The sequence below is a fragment of the Myotis myotis genome, unplaced genomic scaffold, assembly GCF_014108235.1.
Source record: "Myotis myotis isolate mMyoMyo1 unplaced genomic scaffold, mMyoMyo1.p scaffold_m19_p_1, whole genome shotgun sequence".
NCBI classification, from domain to species: Eukaryota; Metazoa; Chordata; class Mammalia; order Chiroptera; family Vespertilionidae; genus Myotis; species Myotis myotis.
This window is the reverse complement of record NW_023416313.1, coordinates 170,072,021-170,097,703: the sequence shown is the minus strand read 5'-3', so window position 1 is coordinate 170,097,703 and position 25,683 is coordinate 170,072,021. Positions and strand designations below refer to the sequence as shown.

Sequence of the window (25,683 nt, the reverse complement as noted above, 5' to 3'; positions counted from 1 at the left end):
GTATAAATTTATTGGGGGGGGGGTGTCTCTTATTTAAGTCAACTAATATGGGTGTCTAATAATTGACTGAGAGAACTCCCTTTTCTTAAGGAGCAGTACAAGAAACCTTAATAAAAGCAATAACAAGGGTGGGCACCTTAGAAAATTTAGGAAAGTTTCACAAAATAGGTGACACATGATGATGATCATTGAAGGACTTCTTTTTCAAGAAAATATTAATAGTTTGTGAAAAAATACATTATTTTCTGGATCAATTAACCATTTATTCTTCTTATTCACTACTACAAGGAGCTTGAGTATACTTTGTTTAAATAATTATCTTTAAAGCACTGCTTTCCTGAGACAGGGGTGAATTATCTCAAAGAAATATTATCTTTCAATTCCTTCTCCTGAGATGTTTCCAAAGTGCAAATACAAGAACCAAGAATACTGAACAGTATAAAGACGATATAGTATTAAATGTCCAGCTAATAGTGAATCATATGATTCAATTCAACAGAGAAGGCTCCACTAAGTCTGTAATAAAAAAGTAATGAGGTTTTATAACAAAACTTGAAAGCCCTCTCTGAAATGCAGATAGAAATCTTTTCAATACAAAGACAAGATTTACAATTGAACACTGACAACACACAGTGTGAAAACCATAACTGATGAACTTTGAATATGCAACAATCTTTAGTTAACTACATTAATCAAAATGCACTGCAGTGTAATAACTGCATCTCATCATTATGCCTCTTTGCACTTTCAGTATGAAAGGAGAGCAGAGAGGGAGAAAGAAAGTGCAGTCCAATGGAAATACACACACACACCCAGAGTTGAATCGGGAGCAATAGCATTTTCAAGCTGTAAAGAACCTGGAAAAAAAAAAAAACGGAATTCACTTTCCTCATTTTACAATTGAGGCGGCAAGATGCTCAATAAGAGTTGCTCAAGGACACAGCAAAAGTTTGTACCAGAAATAAACTAAGAATCCATATTCTGACTCCAGACTCGCAATTAGGTTTCTTCCCCTATGGTTACATAAATGCCCACAATTAATCATTTTTATGGATATTTGTGTTTCTAGTAATGTGTAGTCAAAAAATAATATTTGGATTTATTTTAAATAAAGTCATTAGTCAAACATAATTGACTATCAATTAACAGAAGGAGAAGGAAAGCCAAGGCCAAGCTTTGTCCAGAATAAGGATGAGACATCTTATGTTCTAAAATACCAAGAGCGCTGCTTGTTTTTGTTCTGTCAGTCTTCCTAAAAACAAGTCAAATTCTATTGCACTCCTACATTTTTTCAGGCTCTCTGTTAGGCATAAAAGGAGATTATTAAAAAAATGACTAAAATACAATCCCTGATCTCAAGGAGCAAAAAATCTAGTCCATAGCCTTTCTGTAAATATAAAACTGTTAAAATAAAACCAACAAAAAGGAGGATCTTTGATTTGACCTTTTGTCTCATTTGACCTATTCAAAAGCAGAGAGAAGGTATATTGGCTGGAAAAAAAAGAAATTTTCAAACATCCTAAGTATAAAGACACTAATGTGGTTTGTCATGAATCTACACAGCAGCAGTTTAATGCTGGTTGAATCAAATCTAAAATCTATCTTTTAGTGGAACAAGCTCTTGCAGATGTATATTTATTTTTTCATAGTTAGACATTGTACCACCCACAAAACCCTCCTTCTTCCCAAGCTAGCGCAGCCTGCCATCACAGCGTGGATGCGTGTTGGGTTACAAAGTCCTTTGGATTTAAAGGTCAATTAGTTTGGTTCCACTTTAATTAGAAGCCATCATAATAGTGCTGTGTGAGTAATATATAGAGGCATAAATATTGACATCAATTTTTGTCAGATATTCTGATATCATAAACATCATGTAAATCTAGGCACTAGCAATCAATTTGCACATAATAGACTAATTTTATTAGAACTGTATGACTGCACTGTTCCGTTTTTTGAGTCCCTCTCGTCTTGCTACATTAAATCATCGTTTTAAATCATGTCATAGTGTTCCTCGCAGCAAGCAATCAAAAACAGAAAATTTAAGTTTATTGGATCTTTGCCTAATTTAATGATTCTTTTTCCGAGTTGTGCTCTCTCTGAGCCCTGCAATGATGTTTTGGCCCTGTGCCTAGAAGCGCCTCCATGTTGCCCAGAGCTGGGTGAAGTACACACCAAAGCAACAGCAAGAAAAATTCCTGCTGTTTCTGGAATTTGGTGAGACTGCTAGTAAAACAATTTCTGTTCAGTTAGCCTGCTTGGTGGGGAAGCTCTCTGATTGCTGAAAAGGTGACCAAGAGACCAGCCGGTGTGGCCCAGTGGTTGTGCATCGACCTATGAACCAAGAGGGCACAGTTCAATTCCTGGTCAGGGCACATGCCCAGGTTGCCAGCTCAATCCCCAGCCGGAGATGGGCAGACGGCAGCCGATCAATGATTCTCTCTCATCATTGATGTTTGTATCTCTCCCTTTCCCTTCCTCTCTGAAACAAAAAGAAAAAATATATACATATATTTTTTATAAAAAGGTGACCAAGAGTCCCTGAGCCAGGAACATCAAGGGAGCCCTCTAGTCAGATGCTTCTCAAACTATGATCCACGGATATATCTGCAGGGGAGGGGTCCTTGAATTGCCTATGAAAATAATTTTGAATATTTATTTCAAATTAATTTTTTTATTATTATCTACTATTTGTAATCTGTTTCTCTCTCCTAGGATTTAAGCATCATGAAGGCATTGATTTTGTCCATTAAGTTCTTGGATATATATCCCCAATGCTGAGAACAGTTCTAGCACAAAGTAAGTACTTATTTGCTCAATAGAGTAATTAAGATAAGCAAATATTGAGTCAATTGGATGACCACCATATAATGGAGAGTGGTCCCAGAATTTTAGCAGCATTATTTGGGTTTATATTTATAATCATAGTGGGTCAAGAAATCAAGTCTAACTTTATGGCAGTATTTCTCAAACTAGGGTTCATGGGTTCCTGGATTCTATGCAATGATCCCAAGTGTCTATAAATTCTCAAGGGGGAGAGCCTCTGATCAGGCACAATTTTCTCACTTTCCTCAAAGTGGAGGAAACTGAGTGCCAAAGAAGGAATGTAACTTTTTCAAGGCCAGTCAGTTAGCAGTAGAGCCAGAATTAGCATCTGGGTTTCTTATTTCTTGGCCATGTGCTTTTCTCATTCCACTGCACTAATATCTCCTTATACTTCTTGATCTTCTGTTCTGAAAGTTCTAACCATAAAATCCAAAGCTCAAACCAATCATTTGAGTAAGAAAAAGAAATCATTTTATTGACAATGGTTGTTCCTTTTCTTGCTTTGCAATATGTTATTTTTTGATGATGTTGACTTAAAATATATTTAAACCTTGAAGCATTTGTAATTTGAATGAGTTTACTATCTTGGTTGCTTCTTAGTTTATTTTATCTTATCAAAATTATGAATGATCTGAGGACCTGAACCATGTTTTTACCATGTTATTTACCATCATCTAACTTCCAAAGGGTTTTCCACTTAGAATAAAATACAAATTGTACAAGGAACACGTTCTTGATATCAAGAATATAAACCAAATTGGACTTATGTCTGCCCCCCAAAATGGGAAAAACTCTCAGAAGCTGAGAATCACTGTTCCAATTACACCCCTCTCTAAATAATGATTTTTCTGCCTTTCTCTCAAACTTTCCTTTGACTCAGAAAATTGCCTCTATCCATATGCAAGTCCTGGGATGTATATCTTACCACTTTCCTACAGAGAAACATAGCCTAGTGTGGTACACCAGGACTGAACAAAAATATAGCCTCAGAAAGTTATTAGATATTGTCTTCAGTTACCTTTTTTCTTGATATATATATATATTTTTTCATGTTTGAATATATTTTTATTATTGGTAGTATTATAGATATCTCCCATTTCCCCCCTTCCAGTTACCTTTTTCTATATACTCATATGAGTTAAAACAATTTATAGACTTATTAATTCAAAATTATAAAGTATGATTTAAGGAAATCATTGGTATGGTTTTTATCAAGATTTTGTAAAATATCCAGCCAGGGGCAGTGCCCCATTAGGAGAACTGTAGACTTTTTTTCACAGCAACATAGAGTGACTGAGTTAGAGCTGGAAGACATTGGGATTATCTGATCCAACCCAGTCAGTAAAGAAACTGAGGCCCAGCAAAAGGAAATTATTTGCATAGAGACACCCAGCTAGTCAGTGTGGGACTGGGATGTGACAAAAGCTTCCAAACTCCCATTTCAATATTTCTTTTACTTTAATAACACACAAGGGATTCATATTCAACAAATATTCTGTAGTGCTTATTATAGTGCTTATGACAAATTCCTGATATACAGCCAAAGATGTTTCAGAAGGAGTTGAAAATTCAGTCATGGTAGGTCAGAGATCCCCTAGAGGGCTTTTCCCCAAGCTCGCACTGATGATATATATACCAGTGATGGCGAACCTATGACACGTGTATCAGAGGTGACACGCCAACTCATTTTTTGGGTTGATTTTTCTTTGTTAAATGGCATTTAAATATATAAAATAAATATCAAAAATATAAATCTTTGTTTTACTATGGTTGCAAATATCAAAAAAATTTTAAATTTTATATGTGACACGGCACCAGAGTTAAGTTAGGGTTTTTCAAAATGCTGACACGCCGAGCTCAAAGGGTTCGCCATCACTGATATATATCAATTAGTCCTCTTCCATAAGGTATTAACTATACCTTTAATGTGCTGACAATATCTTATTTTAAATTTCACTAAGCCATCATTGTATTTTCTGAAAAAGATTATGCTTTTACCAAAAACATAGTTCAGAAGCACAAGATCTCACTACCTCTGGTAGGTTTTCCATCACAGGAATAAGTCAGCCATGTTTCCTTATCTCCACTGTTGGCATTGACCTGGCTCCAGCTGATTCATTACTGACTCAGTCAGTTTGTCAGTCTAGCCACAGTTCCTAGGTTACAAGTTCTGGTCATCACGGTGGAGATGAGGTGGTAGAGGAGGCAATATCTTATTAATGAGTTTTTTAAAAAATTGTAGAAGTGTGGTGATAAAAATTTGAGCCATCATAAGTATGTTTCTATTTAAAGTAATGGGATTAACAGAAAAATGACTATGACAAAGATCATGCTTTCTTGGAGTTTACAATCTAGGCATATATAGAAACTGTGGTAGAAATGACAAGAGAGTTGGCAGTAAAGAATTTCAAGAGATTAGAGTAGGAGAAGACATATAATGGGAGTGGGGTAGGGTGGAATCAGGGATGATTTAACATCCAGAGCCATATCTAGATGCCATCAGAAATGGAGTTGATTTGGGCGTTGTTTCTGCCTCCACTCTGGCAGTAGCTAAGCACTTAGGGTGTATGAGCAGTAAGCCTTGAGAATTGGATTAATCATTTGGTGTTTGATTGCTTGCTTCACCATCACTGTGGAAATGGTGGCTCTGGGCAATATTATAGACTCAGCCTCAAAGTCCAAGTTGTAAACAGGCTTTTTGAAACTCTTGTGGAAAGTAAGCCTCTACTTTGTAAGTTCTTGCTTTGAAAGGGGCAACAGGCCACTTGGTCTTTGTTATACTCACAATAGTGCAAACAGTATAGATTTTTAACAGAAGTCAAAAACAGACTAACAAATATTTAAAAAGTAAAGCTGATTTGTACATTCTGCTGAACGTTCTTTACCTTACACATTCAATTGCTAATTCCCGCCAAGTATATTCCCAAGTCTTTCTTTGTCTAGTCCTCAATATCACTCTAACTCTGGAATAATTCTGCTCATTCTTCACACTGCAGTCACACAGAACTTCTAATTCTCTTGTTTAAGGATCATCTGGCCTTGCTTAACATCCTATAGTGGGTCTTGTTGCCCATCAAATGAGTTCCAAGTTCCCAAACATGGTGTTCAAAGCTTTTCTTTTCCCTAAAGCATTTACCCTTTCCCTTAAATACATCCAAACTCTAGCCAAGGTTTTCCTAATGTCAAGTTCATGTACCCATTCCTTTGTAAATGTTGTTCCCTATGCTTAGAATTTCCTTCCCTGGTAGGTACTTAGAGAATATCTAATCATTCTTCAAGACTCCTCTCTGTTATCACTGCCTCCATGAAGCAATTCACCACACAGATCTACTGCTCTGTTCTTATGAACATTAATTATTTACATACACCCGGGATAGTAGGCATTTCTTTTCATTGTAATATCTTGTTTACATGCCTGACTGTGACTTCATGGTGTGTGGGGACTCTCTTTTTCATCTTTGCATCCCATAGCACTCTTCAGTTTGCAGAATAAGTAAAAGTCAAGCATTTATTACATTAGTTGTCTTTATGCTCTGACTACAGATTTGTGTGTGTGTTTTTTTTAAAGTTGGCTGAGCTAAGACCCCTGGATATTAAATGAAATTCAAAACTGTCAGTGAGAAATCAAATCATTTTTATATGAGGATGATCACAATAGTGTAGGCAAAATAGAACATTTTATGTTAAAAACAAGTGACTGATCTTAATAACAGCTGGGCAAGTCAAAGGACAAAGTCCCTTGCTAGTTCCTTGGGAGCAGGGACTATTTTTTCATTCTTTCTTATCACATGCAGCATCTCGTAAAGTGTGAGACACAAAGTAAACCCTCAGTAAATTCTGTGGAAAGAATGAGTGGTTACAAACATGTGGATGCAACTCTATATTCTAAACTTGCTACTCATTGCCCCTTGCCTCAGACTATTACTTAAACTAGCTAATATAAAAATTAGTCAGCAATGTTGGTCAATCTCAACATTAGCTAGGATGATTAACCATTAAGAAGTGTCTCATTATCTTAGTATCATAGATCTCATGTATTTAAGATCTATCTGAATTAAATATCTGGAATATTTTAAGCTTAATTTTTCTCCATATAATTTTAGATCTAGCAAGTTGGTTGATTGACCATTTTGAGGTCAAGGATGCCAACATGAGCACCTCTGCAAATGCCTTTACAATACCCGACACATAGTAGGCCCTCAACAAATGTCTGCTGAAATGAAATGGCTAACCTACATTACCAAGGTACGGAATTTAGCTATAGTACTCACATACAGATACATACAAATATATGGCATTTTAAAAAACAGAGAGAGAACGTGTACCTGAAATAGAAATAATTTAAACTAAGCACAAAGAATGAAGATGTGCATTTTAAAGATTTGGGCAGCCAAGTCAAATAGTGTAAGAAACATGAGTTTGGGGATCAGCTAGACCAGAGTTTTATTTCTAGCTCTATGATTTAACTGTTCAGTGCCCAGGGGTAAAGATTTGTGCCTCAGTTTCCTCCCCTGGCAACTGAGCTAATACCATCTTTTTAAGAGACAGTGGTCAAAATTAAATAACCTAATACATCTGAAAGCACCGCTGCGCCTGATACAGACCTACCACTCTGTGATAGTTTATTATGGTGATGGCTGCTCAGCCTTTCTTCACCCTTTTTGCAGTAGCTGTTGCTGATGTCCTACTGGAGAATCATGACCCTTTTCATCAGTGGTTCTTTTTATTTTATTTTTTCCATCACCTTTTATCCCCTCTATGCCCTCTTCCACCTCTACCCACCCTATTCCCCTGCCCCTGCAATCACCACACTGTTGATCATGTCCATGAGTTATCACTTTTTTTTCTTTTTTGCTCAATTCCTCCAACCCTCCTGCTCCCACACACCAGAGTTATCTGACCGCATGCTAAAGTTTAAGAACCACTGTTCAATCAAGCAAAATAGAGACAGACTCATAGATTGAGCAGCAGTTCTTAAACTTCAGCATGCAGCAGATGCATTGGCAGGGCTTGTTAAAACACGATTGCTGGGCTCCTCCAGCAAAGCTTCTAATGCAGTAAGTATGGGGTGGGGCCGAGAATTTGCATTTCTAACAACTTCCCAGATGCTAACCTTGCTGCTGCTAATCCCAGGACCACATCTAGAGAACCATTGCTTCTGAGAATCACTGCTTTTTGCTTCTGCTATTATGAGAAGTACAGCAAGAAAAAAAAGACATTTATGGGCTCTTGAATGTGGAAATCTCTGAGGCCATTCTGGGACTTGAATGTACAGAAGCAATACTCTCGCTTACCTACACATGGAAAGACTGAAATCAGTTCATGTTTGCCAGTGGTTCTCAGATGGTCTGAGAGGCAACGACAAGGGAGAGGGCAAAAGGCAGGAATTCTCAAGCCTCCAGACCACCTGAGTACTACTATTTTGAAAAGTTCTCTTTTGCTAACTCTATTAGAAAAGAATGAACTACTTCAGAAATTATATGTATTGAATGTTCACTTATCTCTAATATTGCAACTTTATAACCAACATACACTGAGTGGCCACGTTATTATGACTACCTGATGTTTGTAGGCAAATTAGCTATAATTTCGCACTGAAGTTGCTAGAGGGCCAGACCATTATAAATAGGGAAGCAGGTTGTTTACCATGACAGTAGAAGCGATTTTTTTCTGAAGATATGGGTGAACAACGCTATTTAACAGCCTTTGAACATGGGATACACACACACACACACACACACACACACACACACACTCAGTGGCCAGATTATTATGACCACCCCAACAGTACTTCGTTGGGCCACCTTTTGCCTTCAATACTGCGGCAATTCTTCTTGGCATTGACTCCACGAGATGTTGAAAGGTAATGCGAGGAATCTGACACCATGCCTGATGAATAGCACTGTCCAGTTCTGTGAGATTTGATGGTTGTGGAACCAGCTGCCTGATGGCTCTTTCAACTTCGTCCCACAAATGACTAGCTCCATTTTATATGTGAGGAAATTTGGGCATAGAATAGCTAAATGAGTTGCCCAGACCACACTGATAAAATATAGAGAGCCAGAATTTGAACCCAGGCAATCCTGCTCAACACCTTTGCACGTGGCCATACACTACCCAAAGCATTTGCACAGAGAGACACAATTAAGGAAGATGCATGGAGGTAAAAGATGACACATGAGATTGGTTCAAATTATTGCTTAGAAAGCCATCTTTATTTCTTCCTGTATCCCTGAGCTCAGTCGGTACTGGACACTTTCTGCTTCAGAAGTCAGCAGGTAGAGCCACACTGATTATGTGCACTGACTTCTGGTCTATTGCACTAATTCCTTCAATACCCCACAGCATAGAGAGAGTGTGTCATAATAAATTGTCTCGATCCTGTGCATTAGTGCTGGCCACTCTCCCACAAACAATGTCAAAATCATAGGCAATTGGCACAGAGTCATTGTGACAATATGTAAATTACTTGTAAAGTGAACTTGATCTCATGTAATAAATGCTATTATTTATTGTTAATTTGCTAACAATATTTTAATACAGTAATTGAGGTCATGGAAGATGTGGGCTAAAGATGAAACCATATATAACTTGATTTTAAGCAAAATTGCATTACCCAGGTTTATGAAATATGCTAAGGAATTAAAAGGCAAATGCAATACTTACATTTGGTATGAATAGATATGGAAACATAACTGTAGAAAGAGACATAATATGCTATAGGATTAGAAGAGAGGTTTAGAAGAAAAGATCAAAGGTGTCTGCTGTCTCTAAAATTGCTTGGTTCTAGGATCAGTGTCCCCTGATCCACCCAGGTCTTTCCTCAATAAAACAAACAAACATCTCATTAAATTACATGGCCTATTTTTTTGTTTGTTTTCTGGGGGGAAATATATTTAGCATTAGAAATTTAAATGTAAATATTATATGAATTCAAGAAAAAATACATTTAAACCATGCACTGCCACATAATCATCTATTTTGTGCAAAACAATAAAAATGATGTACTTTTTGAACATGTGTACATCAAAACCAAAAGGTAATTTTTACTTTTTCCTTTACTGGCAACTTTGGATGCATTTTTAGGTTTTGGTTCCCAGCAGGCATTTTTTATAAATCTGGAAGCTGCACATCTGTCCAGCTTGGCAGCCTTCCCCTTGTCTGTTATTTCCTTGACTCTATTCATGTACACTCTGATTCTTTCCAATTCTTGCTTTACCGGATGTTCCTTGGGATTAACCCCATGAGTTGCCAAACAAATCCAAAACATTGAATTTAGCATGTAAGCAGAAACTAAATCTACTTTTGCTTGTTCAAGTGGATCCAACTTCTGCAACAGCTCATTTCCAGAAATAGACATCATGGTCGCCAGCCTGTCATCCACAGCACCAATGGAATTCTGAAATGCTGATAAATACTCATGAATTTCTGCTGGCAGGTCTTTATTCATTTCTTCTTTGGCCATTATGACCAACTGTATGCTCCCTGAGGGCCCTCTTCTGATTGCAGACTGCCGACTTCTTATATTCTCACTTGGAGAAGATCTACATTACTAATTCTTAGTAATCTGGGGCACCTCCTCAACTGCATGCTTTCATAATTAATCATCACATGTCATTTGTCTTTTCAAGAAAAGCCCTCCACCAATTGCCTGCGCAATCTTCTCTTTTGAATCCAGCTATCAGATCAAAATCAGGTTTAGCATCTGTGAAATTAACCCTCAAGAGTGAAATCAGTTTTTAATGATAAGGTCTCAAAAGTGTTCTGCAAGTATAAGGTATTAATTGGGTGCTGTAATTATTATTATGCAGCCACTTCCCACAGTGATGACCTTTGTGCTCCTCTACCTCTCCTTCATCTGCTCTATTTTATGGTCTGTCATTTTTGAGGGCTTAAAGCCTCTCTTCTTTTCTGGAACCTGAAACTCTGGTGTTCTTTCTTCCACCCAATTCTGCCTTCTGCAAGCTGGGCTAACCTTTCTCCAAACCCAGCATGCGCTGTAGAGAGAAAGCCAGCCTTGGCTGTGATTGGAGATAGTCACCATTCCTCCTCCCACATGCAGCCAAGCAAAACCATGATGTCTGACTCCCATTTAGCTTAGCCAATGTCCAGAGCAGGAAGATCTCCTGAAGGAAGCCACTCACCCGCAAAGACCTTAAAACAAGCCTCCTTTATGTTGTGCCCTTTGTTCAGAAGCCTAAAGTTCTGTGTTCTCTTTCTCACATCAAGTCATGAGTCCTCCTCATCCAAGGCCTGTAGTCTTGTTGAATAAAACCCATCCAATCACTACTCCCTCGGTTCTGTTTTTTTTCTCCATTCAGCTGTGTGTCGATGAGCCCACTATTCTCTATGCCTCATCCTGCTCTCCCAGACAGGACTACCCATCCTGTTCATCACCCAGCCTTAGCCAGCGTTTCAGGCCAAGTTCAAATCCTTTGCAGTAGAGCTGTGGGCTCTACATTGGTTCCATATAGTTTGTTTCTTCTAGATTCAAATACCTGCTCAAAAGTTCTCCTAGAATTACTTCCTCCCTCTTCTGGGCTTTCAAAGCACTTTGCTTATTATTCTATGAAAAGACCAAATTGTACTACAAATATTGTTTACATATATCTGACTGTACAGCATATTCATAATAGCAGAATCTGTATTTTGTTCATTTTTATCATTTAAAAAGATGTAACAAAGCCTGATCTATAGTTGGTGCCCAACAAACAATTGTTAAGTAAAATAATAAATAATTCTCCAAAATTCTCCTCTCTGTATGTGTGTGTATATATATAATTTGTGTACATGACCCTGTTATGCAAGTACAAGAGTTTATCTTGGGACTATACCTAAAAGTGGAATTGCTGGGTCATAGGTACATATAGATCAGTTTTAGGAGCTAATGGCAAACTGCTTTCCAAGATGGCTGTACCATATTTCACTCCCAGCAGCACTGTATGAACATTAATGTGAACCCATTTCCTAACACTTGGCATGTTGGCATGTGAATATTTTGCACACTACGTGAGTATAAAATGGAATCTCACCATGGATTTAATTTTCATTTCCCTGATAATAAATGATGCTAAACTTCTCTTCATATATTTATTTATACTTTCGTCCATTTATCTGTTACTCATTTTGCTTATTAATTTGTTTTTTTACATCTTTTTCATACCAGTTTCTTGTAGTTATATACATTGGAAATATTTTCCCCACTTGTAACTCTCTTCATTTGTAACTACTGTTTTAGGGTTCATTTACTAAGATTAATTTTAATTTGGTCATTTTTATAAATATTTTATTTTGTATTCAACAGCTTTTGTGTTTTGTTTTAAACAATATCTTTCTCTGCCCATTTTAAAAGGGCATAATATTGAAACTCAGAAAACCTGGGTTTGTGTCCATATTCTACCATTTATTTTCTGTGAGATCTTGGTCAAGTTATTTTATTTCTGTGCCCCCTCTAATTATTTTTTTTATTAACAGGTCATATTATGGTACAATATATAGATTGCCATAAGGATTAAGTGTGCACATGTGCTTTATACATAAAGTGTTATACTGTATGCATGTTAATTGTAATAATGGTTAACATTCATTTGTGTGTAACTAGGATGGCCTGGAATTTACAAAATGAAAAGAATACCAGAACAGGATTCAGAAAACCAGAGTTCTAGACCCATTTCAGCCATAACCTTTCTTAGACATGACTTTTAACCTTCATCAGCCTCAGATTATCCTACATTACAAAAGGCTAATATACAAATTATCTCCTCAGGAGTTTGACTGACCAGGAGTTTGACCGCTTGCTATGATGTGCACTGATCACCAGGGGGCAGCACGGAATGAAGGAAGGCCAGGGCCGGCAGCAGGGGGAAGGAAGGCCCTAATCGGCCCTGATCGCCGACTAGGTCTAGGGACCCTACCCATGCATGAATTTCGTGCACAGGGCCTCTAATGATCTATAGAATAGTTACAGTATCTGTCTCGCTGTGATGCTGTGAGCAAGTGGTGTTGCTTAATTAACAGGGCTGGGACTAGGGTCAGGTAAGTGAGGCACTCCCCTCAGGTGCAAAATTTAAAGAGACACCAAAAATATTATAATCAAGATAAATATTTGATATTTTTATAAATAATTTGATATTTTTAAAATATAAATTAGTACACAATTCTGGAATGAACCAGATATCAATTGTTTTCAGATATCAAAATTTTTAATTAAAATGTGATGTTATTTTTAGGAGGGGTATTTGTTTTCCATATTTGAGAAACTATTACACAATTATCTATTACAGAATGGCCAGAGGTTGAACCAGAAATATGGGGGCAGGGGTGGGGAGATAATCATTTGCAGCTTTTAAGAGCCCTTGTGAGTGAGGCTCGATCTTTGCTCTTTTCAGCAACAGTGGCTGGTGGGGTGGCTGTTCAGCTGGCAGGTGACAGTTCTGAAGCGTTGGAAGCCCGTTTTCAGCTGATCGGCTATTTTCACTATTGATGAGTTACTCTCTGCATCACAGCTGACTGATCGCAGCCTGCTGCATTCCTTGGCCCTGTACCTCTTCCCTTGGAAGCTAATGCCAATAGCAAAGGTGCTGCTTTCCCTGTGGATACTGAAGCCTCCCTCTGCCTTAGGAGAAGCAAGGACAGTAAAGGGGTTTTCTCACAGACACAGTGTGCTCCCAGCACATAATAAATAATAAACTGAAACTCAGCCAGCTGGTGACAGGATTGGCTGGTGATAGGGACAGTTTGAAGCTGAGGAGTGCTTTTAAAGCCTTATAAACACTGACCATCTTCCAGCTCTACATGCTTGGAAGGTCCCAATAAGTCATAGGCTGGATATAATTTCTCGCTTTGGAAGCACCTCATGATGAGATTTATCGAAGAGGCAGAAGAGACTTTCAGATCTTTAACACACATTCAGGGGTAGGCTGAAGAAGGATAAATGTACTGCATGTAATAGTCAGGCATACCCTCTGTTTTTACTGTTGTGAATATTGAATTCCAAATGGATTTAATCAAAATCAATAACAAAATGTACAGTAATGAAGTAATGTAAAATGCAGTAATGTATAGGCCAAGAGGTTGAATGGGGGATATATTAACAGAAAAGCAGCTTTACTAGAACAACTCATCCCTCTTGTAGAAGCTTTCTTCACCTAATATAAGAAAACTAGTGGCCCAGTGCACGAAATTCATGCATGGAGGGGTGGGGTCCCTTAGCCCAGTATGTACCCTCTCCAATCTGGGACCCTCGGGGAATGTCTGACTGCCGGTTTAGGCCCGCTCCTGCACCGGCAGTCAGACATCCCTCTCACAATCGGGGACCGCTGGCTCCTAACCACTCACCTGCCTGCCTGCCTGATTGCCTCTAACCACTCTGCCTGCTGGCCTGATCTCCCCCAACTGCCCCCTCTTCTGGCCTGATCACCCCTAACTGCCCCTCCCGATGGCCTGATTGCCCCCAACTGCCTCCTGCCAACCTGCTCACCCCCAACTTCCCCCCCTGCTGGCCTGCTCTCCCCCAACTGGCCCCCGCCAGCCTGCTTGCCCCAACTGCCCCCCCCCCACCAGCCTGCTCACCCCCAATTGCCCCCTCTGCCGGCCTGCTCACCCCCAATTGCCCCCCTTCCCCCACCAACCTATCGCCCCTAACCACCTCTGCCTCGGCCCTGCCACCATGGCTTTGTCCGGAAGGTCTCCTGGTCTAATTAGCATATTACCCTTTTATTAGTATAGATAAGAAGGAGAGGCAAAGCTCTAGAGGTGGGGCACATGGGTTCTTTACAGAACTTTTAAAAATTATCTTCTCAGCAAATTTAGTTTGACAGGCCCTGTCCGGGTGGCTCAGGTGGTTGGAGCATAGTTCTGCAGACCAAAAGGTTGTGGGTTTGATTCCCAAACAGAGCATATTCCTAGGTTTCAGGTTCAATTCCCAGTGGGGGTTCGTACAAGGAGGCAACCAATGGACATTTCTCTCTCACATCGATGTTTCTCTGTGTCCCCCTCTTGTTTTCTCTCTCTCCCCCACTCCCTTCTCTCTCACCCTCCCTTCTCCTTTCTCTCTCTCCTCCACCTCTCTCGTCAATGGAAACATACCCTCCAGGGGAGGATAAAAAATTTTAGTTTGACAGGATTGGGCTACAGCTAGAAAGACAAAATAAAGAAATCCATTTATAAGATCAGAAGGCTGGCCTATGGGTAGATAGCCCAAACATTGTCCTTTCAGAATGGCTTGTAAAGGAAAATAAAAATGACTGGCTTTAAAATTATCATAATTATTTTCTAAAAGTTAAGTGATTCTAAAATGTTTTATATATACCTTTGGTCCTTATGCATGCATCCTAAAGTTAAATGGCAAAGAGCACAATTGTTGAAAATTGTCTGCTTATTAAATTTATATCCTAAGAGGTAAAAGAGGAAAATGTATTATATAGGATTGGTCAGAAAGGCCCAAGGTGAATTTTGAATAATCAATATTTTCCAATATATTCTATAGCCTTAAAACAGAGAAAAATAACTGATCCCGACATTCACTAGAAATCTGTTTTTTTTTTTTTTTTTTAAGGAAGCTTAATAATTCACTGGGAAAGATTGTCTATAATACAAAGACTTCAAAGAGTATTTTACCAAGAAGGAATAGCACTCCCATTTTATAGGAAACCAAACTGAAGTCTGAGAATATTAAGAGGTCTCACTATAAATCGCTGGTTGAACTCTTTCATTCATTTATCATTTCTATTTCTTTCTTTACAATTTCAATTTATTTTTCCCTTCTCATATTTGGCTGTTACTCCTCTCAATTAACCTCTGTGTTACCATCTGCACTCCCTCATTTCCTTCCTCTTCTGTCTGTTTTCCCATTTCTTCCTCATCTGACTATGCTTCTACTCTCTCCAGAAGACTTAAAAGAGGAAAAAAAAATAGAGGCAACAAAGAGGGGAAATCACCTACTTTTAATCATAGATGGAATAGCTGATTTAAGCCAAGGGGTACCATCTTTTGAATATGTCCTCTTAAAATGGATGAATGGATCAGGAAGAGGGAGGGAGGAAAGGAAGGAAAGAGGGAAGAAATTAAAGGGGGAGAAGGAAATAAATGAACTATCAATATTTGCTAGTCCTGCAATGATTAAGGTGAACTTCCACGTGCCAGTCCTGTGAAATGCCTGAGAGTTATTGGAGACAAACACTAACATACACAAACATTATTAGAGTCTGAGCAGCAGTAGCTGCTGCAGGGGTGGAATGACTCAGAATTCAGAAATCAGGCACATTCCGTGGATGGCCTAGTGGCATTTCCTACTCATCCTCAAGGGACTCTACCATGACTGGAATAATAGAAGTCAAACTTCAATCAGGCCCTTATTAGTTACTTTGCACACAGAATATGAAGTACCATTGTTGGTGGCAAACGACAGCTACTGCAGCTTAGAATTGGCAATGCCTTTTTTTACAAGCTATCTTTGACTGCTCAATATAAGGTTAGGAGCAGGTCATGTACGAGATTTTTTACCAAATTAATGCTATCAGGGGAATTACACTTAAATGGAATTCTTTCTATCTAAACAATTCCATCTAGTTTCATCACTGCTTTTTCTCTCCATCCCTCCCTAAATAAAATAATTCAGAGAAGTAGACATCTGGAATAATATATACAGAATCAAGTTATCAAACAAGCCAGATTTACTACCAGGCCTTATGCCCTCTCTCTAAGTCATTCAGGAAATGCAAGTCTCAAACAGCCAGTAATTTTTTTTGACAGGTTTCAAATAATCTTTGACATTCTGCTTCTTGGTGCACAATTTTCATTCAAATGACCAAAATTAAAATTTAAAGAGACCCTTCCATGGGGGAATCATTTCCTTCATCTATTTTTAATTTAAACAGCACATTGCTGTGTGTAAGAGAAGACTTCCTAAATCAGCCATCAGATACATGTAGGAATCTAAATCTAATCACTAAGCTTATTATTCCTTACTTAAAGACAAGAAGCTCTCCATTATGGCATCTGTTTTTTGTTTGTTTGTTTTCAATTCTAACTACTCTCTGTATAGTACACCTGTAATAGTCTTATTGTCATCACTGTGCCAGTCCAATGAAAGAAAACTTCATTCCACTTATGTGTAGGCACACATAGCACATTGGATAAATGAAGCTGTTTTCAATAATTGAATTAGCAATGATTCTTTAGGCACCTTCATGCCCACATTTAATGTGTGTGTATGAGATGGGGCACTGCGGTTGGGGGAGAACATAAACGTAGACTTCAAAGTAACTCTAGTAAGCATAGTAAAAGGTGATGCCAAGTTGATAGAAGTGATGTTGAGTTGATAGAGGGCTCTGAATTCTAGAATAAGAGGTATTTGGATTTTATCCACAAAATTATATTGAGTTATTATAGATTCTTAAGCAGAGAATTGATGAGGTAAAAGCGATGTTTCTGGAAGATAGGTCTATTGTAAATGCTTGGCAATTGTGGGGAGGGAAGGATAAGGGAATAGGAGTTGGATGGGAAAGAGAAGAAAAACCAAAGACGTTTCTGATGCTTATTATGGCAATAATCTATAATAATAAAAGCATAATATGCTAATTAAACCAGACATCCTTCCAGATGTCCTTTCGGAAAACCTTCTGGACAAAGCTGGGGCTGTGAGGGAAGCTCAGGTCCCGGGTGCCAGAGGGAAGCCGGTGCCAGCAGCCGAGAGAAGGAAGGCCTACTCTTGCATGAATTTCATGCATTGGGCCTCTAGTCCATAATCAGACCAAAAGGGCCCACTATAGACTAAATGTTTGTGCCCCCCTGAAATTCATATGTTGATACCCAACCCCCAGTATGATGGTATTAGGAGGAGGGGCCTTTGTGAGGTGTTAGGTGATGAGAGTAGAAGCCTTGTGAATGGGATTAGTGCCAAGAAATCCTACAGAGTATCTTCACCCTTTCCACCATCTGCGGGCACAGCAAGAAGATAGCCATCTGTGCATCAGAAAGCGGACTCTCACCACACACCAAGTCTGTTGGCACCTTGATCTTAGACTTCCCAACCTCAGGAACTGTGAGTAATAAATGTCTGTTGTTTATAAGCCACCCAGCCTATTATAATAGGTCATAACACCCCAAATGGACTAAGACATGATCTAAACCACAATGTGGAGAGGAAGGATCAGAAAGGCCAATGAGACTAAAAATGTGATTATTTTATTGTGAAGACTGACAGGTATAGATAAATAGACAATTGTAAAATAGGAATCCTAAATTACAATAGTAGGGAACTAGGAGTTTACCACAGACAGGAAAATGGGAGTCAGCAAAAAACACTAATGTGGAAATGGGAGGAGTGGGGGGAAAGGTAAGGGATTCAGAGGTTAAATATGTGATTCAGCACTTATTAAAGTTGAGATGATAAAGTTATATCAGTCTAGAGCAATTTAATTAGCAGATAAAAAGATGGTATCTAGATTAGAAATAAAAATTGAAATGGATGTTTTAAGCAGTCAGCATGGAGATGATAGATGAGGTCTTGAGAATAACTAGACCAGTGATGGCGAACCTTTTGAGCTCGGCGTGTCAGCATTTTGAAAAACCCTAACTTAACTCTGGTGCCATGTCACATATAGAAATTTTTTGATATTTGCAACCATAGTAAAACAAAGACTTATATTTTTGATATTTATTTTATATATTTAAATGCCATTTAACAAAGAAAAATCAACCAAAAACATGAGTTTGCGTGTCAGAAGTGTCATAGGTTCACCATCACTGGACTAGACTGACCCAGGGAGAAAAGGCAAACAGTAGGCCAAGGGCTTGACTGTGGAGGAAATTTGATTTTGAAAGATGGGATGTGTATCGAGAGAGAGAGAGAGAGAGAGAGAGAGAGGGAGAGAGAGAGAAAGAGAGAGAACTCAGAGGTGGGGGAGGAAAAGGCCTAGGCATGTTGAAATAATTACTTGAGACTTTACTAGGAAACAGGAAACATGGGTTCTAGTTTTTTGTTCTGTCACTTACTAATGATCGCACAGTTGAATTGCATGCTTGCACTGTGCTTCTATAAAATAAAGGATGTAGAAGAGTTCTATTTCTGCTTAGGATATAGAAAGCTAGAAAGAACGCTGCTAACAACTCTAACAATAAAGATGCCATGTTTTTGAACTTCTTGGTCACCTGATATCACAGCACAAGCAAGTATCTTGAATTGCCACGAGACAGATACTTCTGAGAAGATATAGGTCATGCAGACTCACTCAGCACAAGAGGAAGATGTGCTAACTACCATATGAGCAAGTAAGATGAAATCAGACAATTTTAGCAAATGCTAAAGGCCGAGTGTGGGCTATTGTGACAATATAGAACTCTTGTGAGCCCCAGAACACAAGGAAATCTATGCTCACTCACAGGCTGTTTTCCATAGAACTCCACTGAGTGACTCATAAGATAGCGGACAGAGTGAGAAACCAAAGAGAGCACCCTCAGTGGTGCAGGTGTGCAGGAAAGGAGAAGTTGACACAGCAAGAATGCACAAGTTCTGTCATCCTACCCAGAATCTTTTCTCACAGGGAGCCTCATGCAGGAGGCTCCCTGTGAGGTGTAATCCACTGGAAGGGAAAGAGGCATAAATCCCATGGATGATAAACAACTATTGTCAGAAATAAAACCATCCTCTTCTTTAACAATGAAGTGCTAAAGGAACTAAAAGACAACACAGTCCCTAACTCACCCACAGGTTTTGTCTTTAATGTTCATTTGCAAAGCAAGGGTTAGTTATCAGATAACTGGGTCCCCAGGCCTGATCACAATCATAGGAAGGGGCATTGTTAAGGGTTGACTTGTGGCCCCTTCGCAAATTCATATGTTGAAGTCCTAACCGCAGTACCTCAGAATGTAAAGTTATTTGAAAATAGGGTCACTGCAGATATAATTAATTAAGATGAGGTCATACTGGAGTAGGACGGGTCCTAATCTAATATGGCTGATGTCCTTATAAAAAAGAGAAATTCGGACACAGAGACACACACTTAGGGAGAACACAAAGTGAAGATGGAGAGTTTAGATTGATACTTCTCTAAGCCCAGGAATGTCAAAGGTTGCCAGCAACCACCAGAAGCTAAGAGGTAGGCATGAAACAGATTCTTCCTCCAGTCCACAGAAGGAACCAACCTTGCTGATACCTTGATCTTGGATTTCTTGCCTTTGGAACTGTAAGATAATACATTTGTCTTGTTTAAACCACCCAGTTTGTGAAAACATTTGGACTATGTGAAGTGAAATAGTAATTGACAAAACTAAGCCCCTGTCCTCTAGGGGCTATTATCCTAGTTTAGGAAATAGACAATAAAACAAATGAATAAGTCAAGTAGTGGTATGTGCTTTGAAGAAAAACAAAGCAGGATAAAAGGGTTAAAAATGTGTGTGTGTGTGGGGGGGGGCGGGCGGGGGGAGAGAAGAAATGCTTCTCTGAGGAGGTGTCATTGAGTAGAGATCTAATGAGGTAAATTCTTGGATTTGGGCTCCAGGCTGAGGGAGCAGCAAAGGTCTTGAGACAGAAACTTGTTTGGCATGTTTTGAGAAACAGAAAGAATGCCAGAATGTCCACAGCAGAGTAGCCAAGAGTGTAGAAATGAGGTCTGAGAGACAGAGGCGAGATCATATAGGCTTTGTTAAGATTTTGAATTTTATTCCAAGTGTGATGTCCTTTGGAGGGTAACGAGACGTTATTTAAGCATTAAAAGCTGGCTGCCATGGGAAGATTAAACTTCCATGGGAAGGAGGGTTAATGTGAAAGTTGGAAGATCCCTTTGGAGACTTTACAGTTGTCCATGCTGAGATGTCATTGTCTTGGGCTAAGTTGGGAGCAAATGTAGTCATAGACAGGATGTATTTTGACAGAATTGCTGACAGCACATGGTAGCTATACAGGCATTGGTCAGGGTAAAGCCTCTGCTGTGTTGAGAATAATTTCCAACGTGAATTAGAAGATATCACTCTAAGTAGATTTCACAGCTCTAGAAAATAAACTATATAGCATAGCTGGGCATATAATCGCTGTAAATATTTTAAAATCCTTCAAGACACTGGCAAATATTTTCAAGTGGTAGAATCTCAACAGAAAGTGCATTTTAACAAGAAACATGTTTTCACCATTCCATCCTTCAAAATGTTTTCTGTGTTCCCACCCGGGGTGCTCTCCCTAGCGAGAGCCATTGGTGGAATCGTTTTCAAAGTGCTAGCCTTTCATCACAAGCCAAAATAAATCAAAAACTGTGGTCACAGCTTTTGCAAGGATTGGTTCAATTGTGAAAAAGAATACATTTGATCTGTAGAGGCTCTCCAGGGAAAAAATGTTTTCAGTGAAAGGGCAGCATTTTATTTTCTAAAAACAAATGCTCCATCGTCCTTCATCCATAAAGGCTATCTCTGCACACCCAGAAATGAAGAAAAAAGTTTAAATACTTACCCAAACTTGGCTGGTTTGGCTCAGTGGTTGAGCATCGACCTATGAACCAGAAGGTCACAGTTTGATTCCCGGTCAGGGCAAATGCCCGGGTTGCGGGCTCGATCCCCAGTTGTGGGGCATGCAGGAGGCAGCTGATCAATGATTCTTTCTCATCATTGATGTTTCTGTCTCTCTCTCTCTCTCTCCCTCTCCTTTCCTCTCTAAAATCAATAAAAATATATTTATAAATAACTAAATACCCAAGCCATGTGCACACAAGGAGGTGCTGAAAGCAGGGAGAAATAGCATTACTGAGATCACAAAGGGACGACTCTGCCTAAATTATTCTGATTAAATACCCAACTGGGGTAAGTGTCCAAGATTATTATTCTACTTTCATTTCAACTAAAAGGAGGAAGATCTTACTATTTATATTCTCCTGAGATATGACAAGCCCTTTTCTTTAGACTCTGTTAAGACAGATTTCCCAAGAGTTATATTAAGTCAAAAATTGATAAATCTTCATAATTGTGAATCTTATATAATAAAAGGCTAATATGCAAATTGTTCCCTCAGGAATTCGACCGCTCTCTATGACATGCGCTGACCACCAGGGGGTGGCATGGAATGAAAGAAGGCCCCAGCCAGCAGCTGGCAGCCAGCAGCTGGGGGAAGGAAGGTACTGATGGGCCCAGATCACCCGCCAGGCCTAGGGATCCTACACCTGCAAGAATTTTGTGCACCAGGCCTCTAGTATTAAATGAGCTTCTATAAAAAGCAACTGTCTATTAAATGTCTATTAAATCCTTCCACTATTAAACATGTGGAAGGATGTTTTTCTTGATTAGATTTATAGCTTTTTTCAATACCTTAATCAATGCAGTCTCAATCAAATAACTCTAATCAACTTTGCTTCCTAATTTGATGAATTATACTAATAAACTCCAATTTTCACCAAGAAAATGTAGATTTACGGTCAATTCCTTTTCATTTGAATGAGACACTGCCACCATTTTCAAAATTATCTAATCTTGTTTTTTATTTTCAGAGGTTTTGACTAATCTACATTTTCTGTTGGAAAGTACCCAAGATGCTAATAAATATTGCCAACTGACTAAATGTGAAATCAAACAAACCTCCCAAGTTGAGGTCAATTTATTTTGACCATTATTATTATGTCCCTACTATGTGCAGCACACTATGGTAAGTACTATTGGCAATATAGCTCTTTGTTCATAGGCTCACAACTGGGAGGACTCCTAAGCTAGTATTTATCTAGAATGTTCCTAGATTGGTATTTGTCTTGAAAAGATACAAAGCTGTGAAGAAGCCTATTTGTAAGAAATTGAAGAACAAGGACCTTTGGAGTCATTCATCACAGTCTCCCCATTCGGGGAAATTTCTAAACCATGGAATTCTTCAATCCACTCTAAGGAATATAAGCATGAACACAGAGGAAAAAACACATTATTCAGTAACTCCAATTTTCTGATTTTCAACACTTTTAATGAAAAAAGCAATCCTATATAATAAAAGGCTAATATGCAAATTGACCCTAAAGGTGGAACCACCAGGATGACCGGTCAGGTCACTATGATGCACACTGACCACCAGGGGACAGATGCTCAGTGCAGGAGCTGCCCCCTGGTGGTCAGTGCGCTCCCACAGGGGGAGCTCCACTCAGCCACAAGCCAGACTGATGGCTGTGAGCACAGCAGTGGTGGCGGGAGCCTCTCCTGCTTCCTCAGCAGCACTAAGGATGTCCAACTGCTGGCTTAGACCTGCTCCCCCCAGCAGTCAGACATCCCCAAGGGGTCCTGGACTGCAAGAAGGCACAGGCTGGGGTGAGGGAAGCCCCCCTCCCCCCACAGTGCACTAATTTTCATGCACTGGGCCTCTAGTTTAAAAGTAAATGTCATGTATAAAGTTATAGTGTTGGGCAGAGTCTTGAAAGTCCCTTAGTTCAATTCTCTTCTACAGATGAAGGATCTAAGGCTCAAAGAGGAAGCATGACTTTTCCTAGGTCATCCACCTCTTAGTGGCAGATCATGGATTGAATGTGGTTCAGTGAGTCTTATTCCCAAACACTCCTAATCTCAGAGACCCTAGTTAATGTGGATGTGAGAGAGAGGAAAAGCTGTGTGGAGCCTGATTAATCTGGGGAAAAGACCAACAGCACGGATATAGTAGGAGAAACACTTCAGCTGCCTGGGGACAACACCCACCTTTATCATCTACTCTGTTCACTTAACCTCATCTCTAAAATGGGATACCTACCTCATTATGAGGATGAAGTGATTGATATTTACGTATTTATTATATTTGCCTAGAACATAACTATGCACTTTAAAAATACAGTGCAATGATATAAATGCCCAATCTATCTGATATAAATCAGAATAATTAGAGAATATCTTGACTGAAAATAATCTCTTTTGTGTTTTTTATAGAAGCCAAATTTCAGGAAATTAGAAGATTCTGTTGAGGATTTGTAGTGCAGTTATCATATACTGTTCATTAAGATGTCAACTTCAGCTAAAAGTGGCATCATGCCATTCAGATGGGAGGCATCAGACACATTCATTTTTTAAAGAAAAACTAATAATCACTTTAGACTGGTATTTCCCACATTGGGATTTGTGGACCATCCATCTCCTAGGAATATAAAGAGGAGTTCAATGAACTGAAAATCTTCCATAGTCAATAATATTGGGAAGCACTAGGATAAACAAAATTTAATGTTTCTTTACTGTAGGACTTATAAGAGCCTATATACTATGTTAATGTGAACTGTAAATTCTATTTATGAATTTACATAAATAGAAGCAAATCACATTAAATATAAATTAAAAGGAAAGCAGCTAAAGTGGGACTATGGTGTATAATACTTTAGATTATTAATAGTCTTTCAAAAGGTCATCCCTATAGGCCCTGAATCTGGTAGAGGTTTCAAAGTACAGTCTGTCTGATCATTGATAGCTGTGCATCTCTGTTGGCATTTATACAGCTATTAAAATTAGGGTGTTTTTAAAGAATTAAATATATAGATATTCTCTTTCAGGAATATACCTTCTATTCTTTGAGGGATGTTTGTTCTTATAAGTTTTCAATATTATTTTATTTTAAGCCATATTTAATTTTATCATTATATCAACTGAAAATAAAATGTGAAATTGGCAGCAGAATTTTAGGCAGTGATAGAATTCCCAAAGGATTCCAATGTCCTTTTAAAAACAAAATACAATAATGGAAAATAAACTGTAAAATACTAGCACTTCTCTTCCCCATCTCCTCTGTTTGTGTACTAAGTCAAGAGGTCCCACTGCCAATCATATTCTTGGAAAGAAATAGTGTGGAGATTGCTTTTGATGTCACCCATGCATTCATTAGATCCCCTGTTTCTCTCATTTAATTTTGAGTTCAGTGTTAATTAATTTGACATATATGTCTACATAAAACATATACAGCTTTTCTCATTATAATATAGGTAAATTGTTGGTAATTTAGGAAAACTGGATAAACCATAAAATTACTCATTTACGTGAAATATAGATCAGACACTGGATAAAACAGGTATGGCCCACTTTCCAACAAAATCTGAAGCAATATATCTAACTTATATTTCCTTATTTTAAAACATAGCCAAAAAAACCTTACTTGACATAAATATTTTTTTTAAATTTAACTGCATTTTTTTAATGAACTCTCATTTCAGTGTTCCAATATGACTATAGAGAATTTCAAACCTTTTTTTTTTCTCCAAAGCACTGAAAATCAAACCTCCCATGCCCAGTTTCAAAGAAATATTTATAGCTGGATTTAAAATGTCTCAACAAAGGGCTTTAAAATGAAATCCCCACTGGAAAAAAACATCTACTGATATCACAGCATAAATACCATTATTTTGATAATGAGAAAAGTATTAGATTTTCAAGAAAGACCAATACAGTAATAACCCATCTCTCTAAAAGAAATGTTAGGAGAGGTAAAGATAGGATAATTCCAAACTTAAATTTCAAGATAAAAAAATTAATTTCTCTATTAGTGTAAACAAAATGATTTGTCTTTTCATAACAGATCAAGTCAAAATGTGATGCATGTTATAGATCAGCCACCCCAGTATATGTGGCCATTCCTCCTCCTAATGTTCTCAGTATTATTACAATGCCTCTGGCTAGTTTCTTTTATTTTTTTCTTTTACTTATAAAAAGCAAACACTATTGTTTACATGTGGCAGATATTTTCCTCCAGAAATCTAGCACAAAGAAAACCTAGGATTTTTGTTAGACACATGAACATTTTTTAAAATGCCGTAAGGGGCCATTCCCTTAGGATACTAGGCCCAGGAATTTGTCCCTGACAGTCTCCCAGACAGTAGGATAACATTGATTTTCATAATATCAACTTCCAAAAATATGATTTTTAATCTATGCATCAGA

The 25,683-nt window shown here is 38.4% G+C and overlaps 1 protein-coding gene across 1 annotated transcript; it reads right to left on the bottom strand.

Moving 5' to 3' along the window:
* Positions 1-7,804: 7,804 nt before the first annotated feature.
* Positions 7,805-10,288, bottom strand: LOC118676530 (nuclear nucleic acid-binding protein C1D-like). Its single transcript, XM_036350665.1, has 2 exons — positions 9,832-10,288; positions 7,805-8,007 (listed from the first exon to the last, which is right to left on the bottom strand). The coding sequence occupies exons 1-2, from the start codon at positions 10,286-10,288 to the stop codon at positions 7,805-7,807; spliced, it is 660 nt and encodes a 219-aa protein (XP_036206558.1).
* Between the last annotated feature and the right edge of the window lie 15,395 nt (positions 10,289-25,683).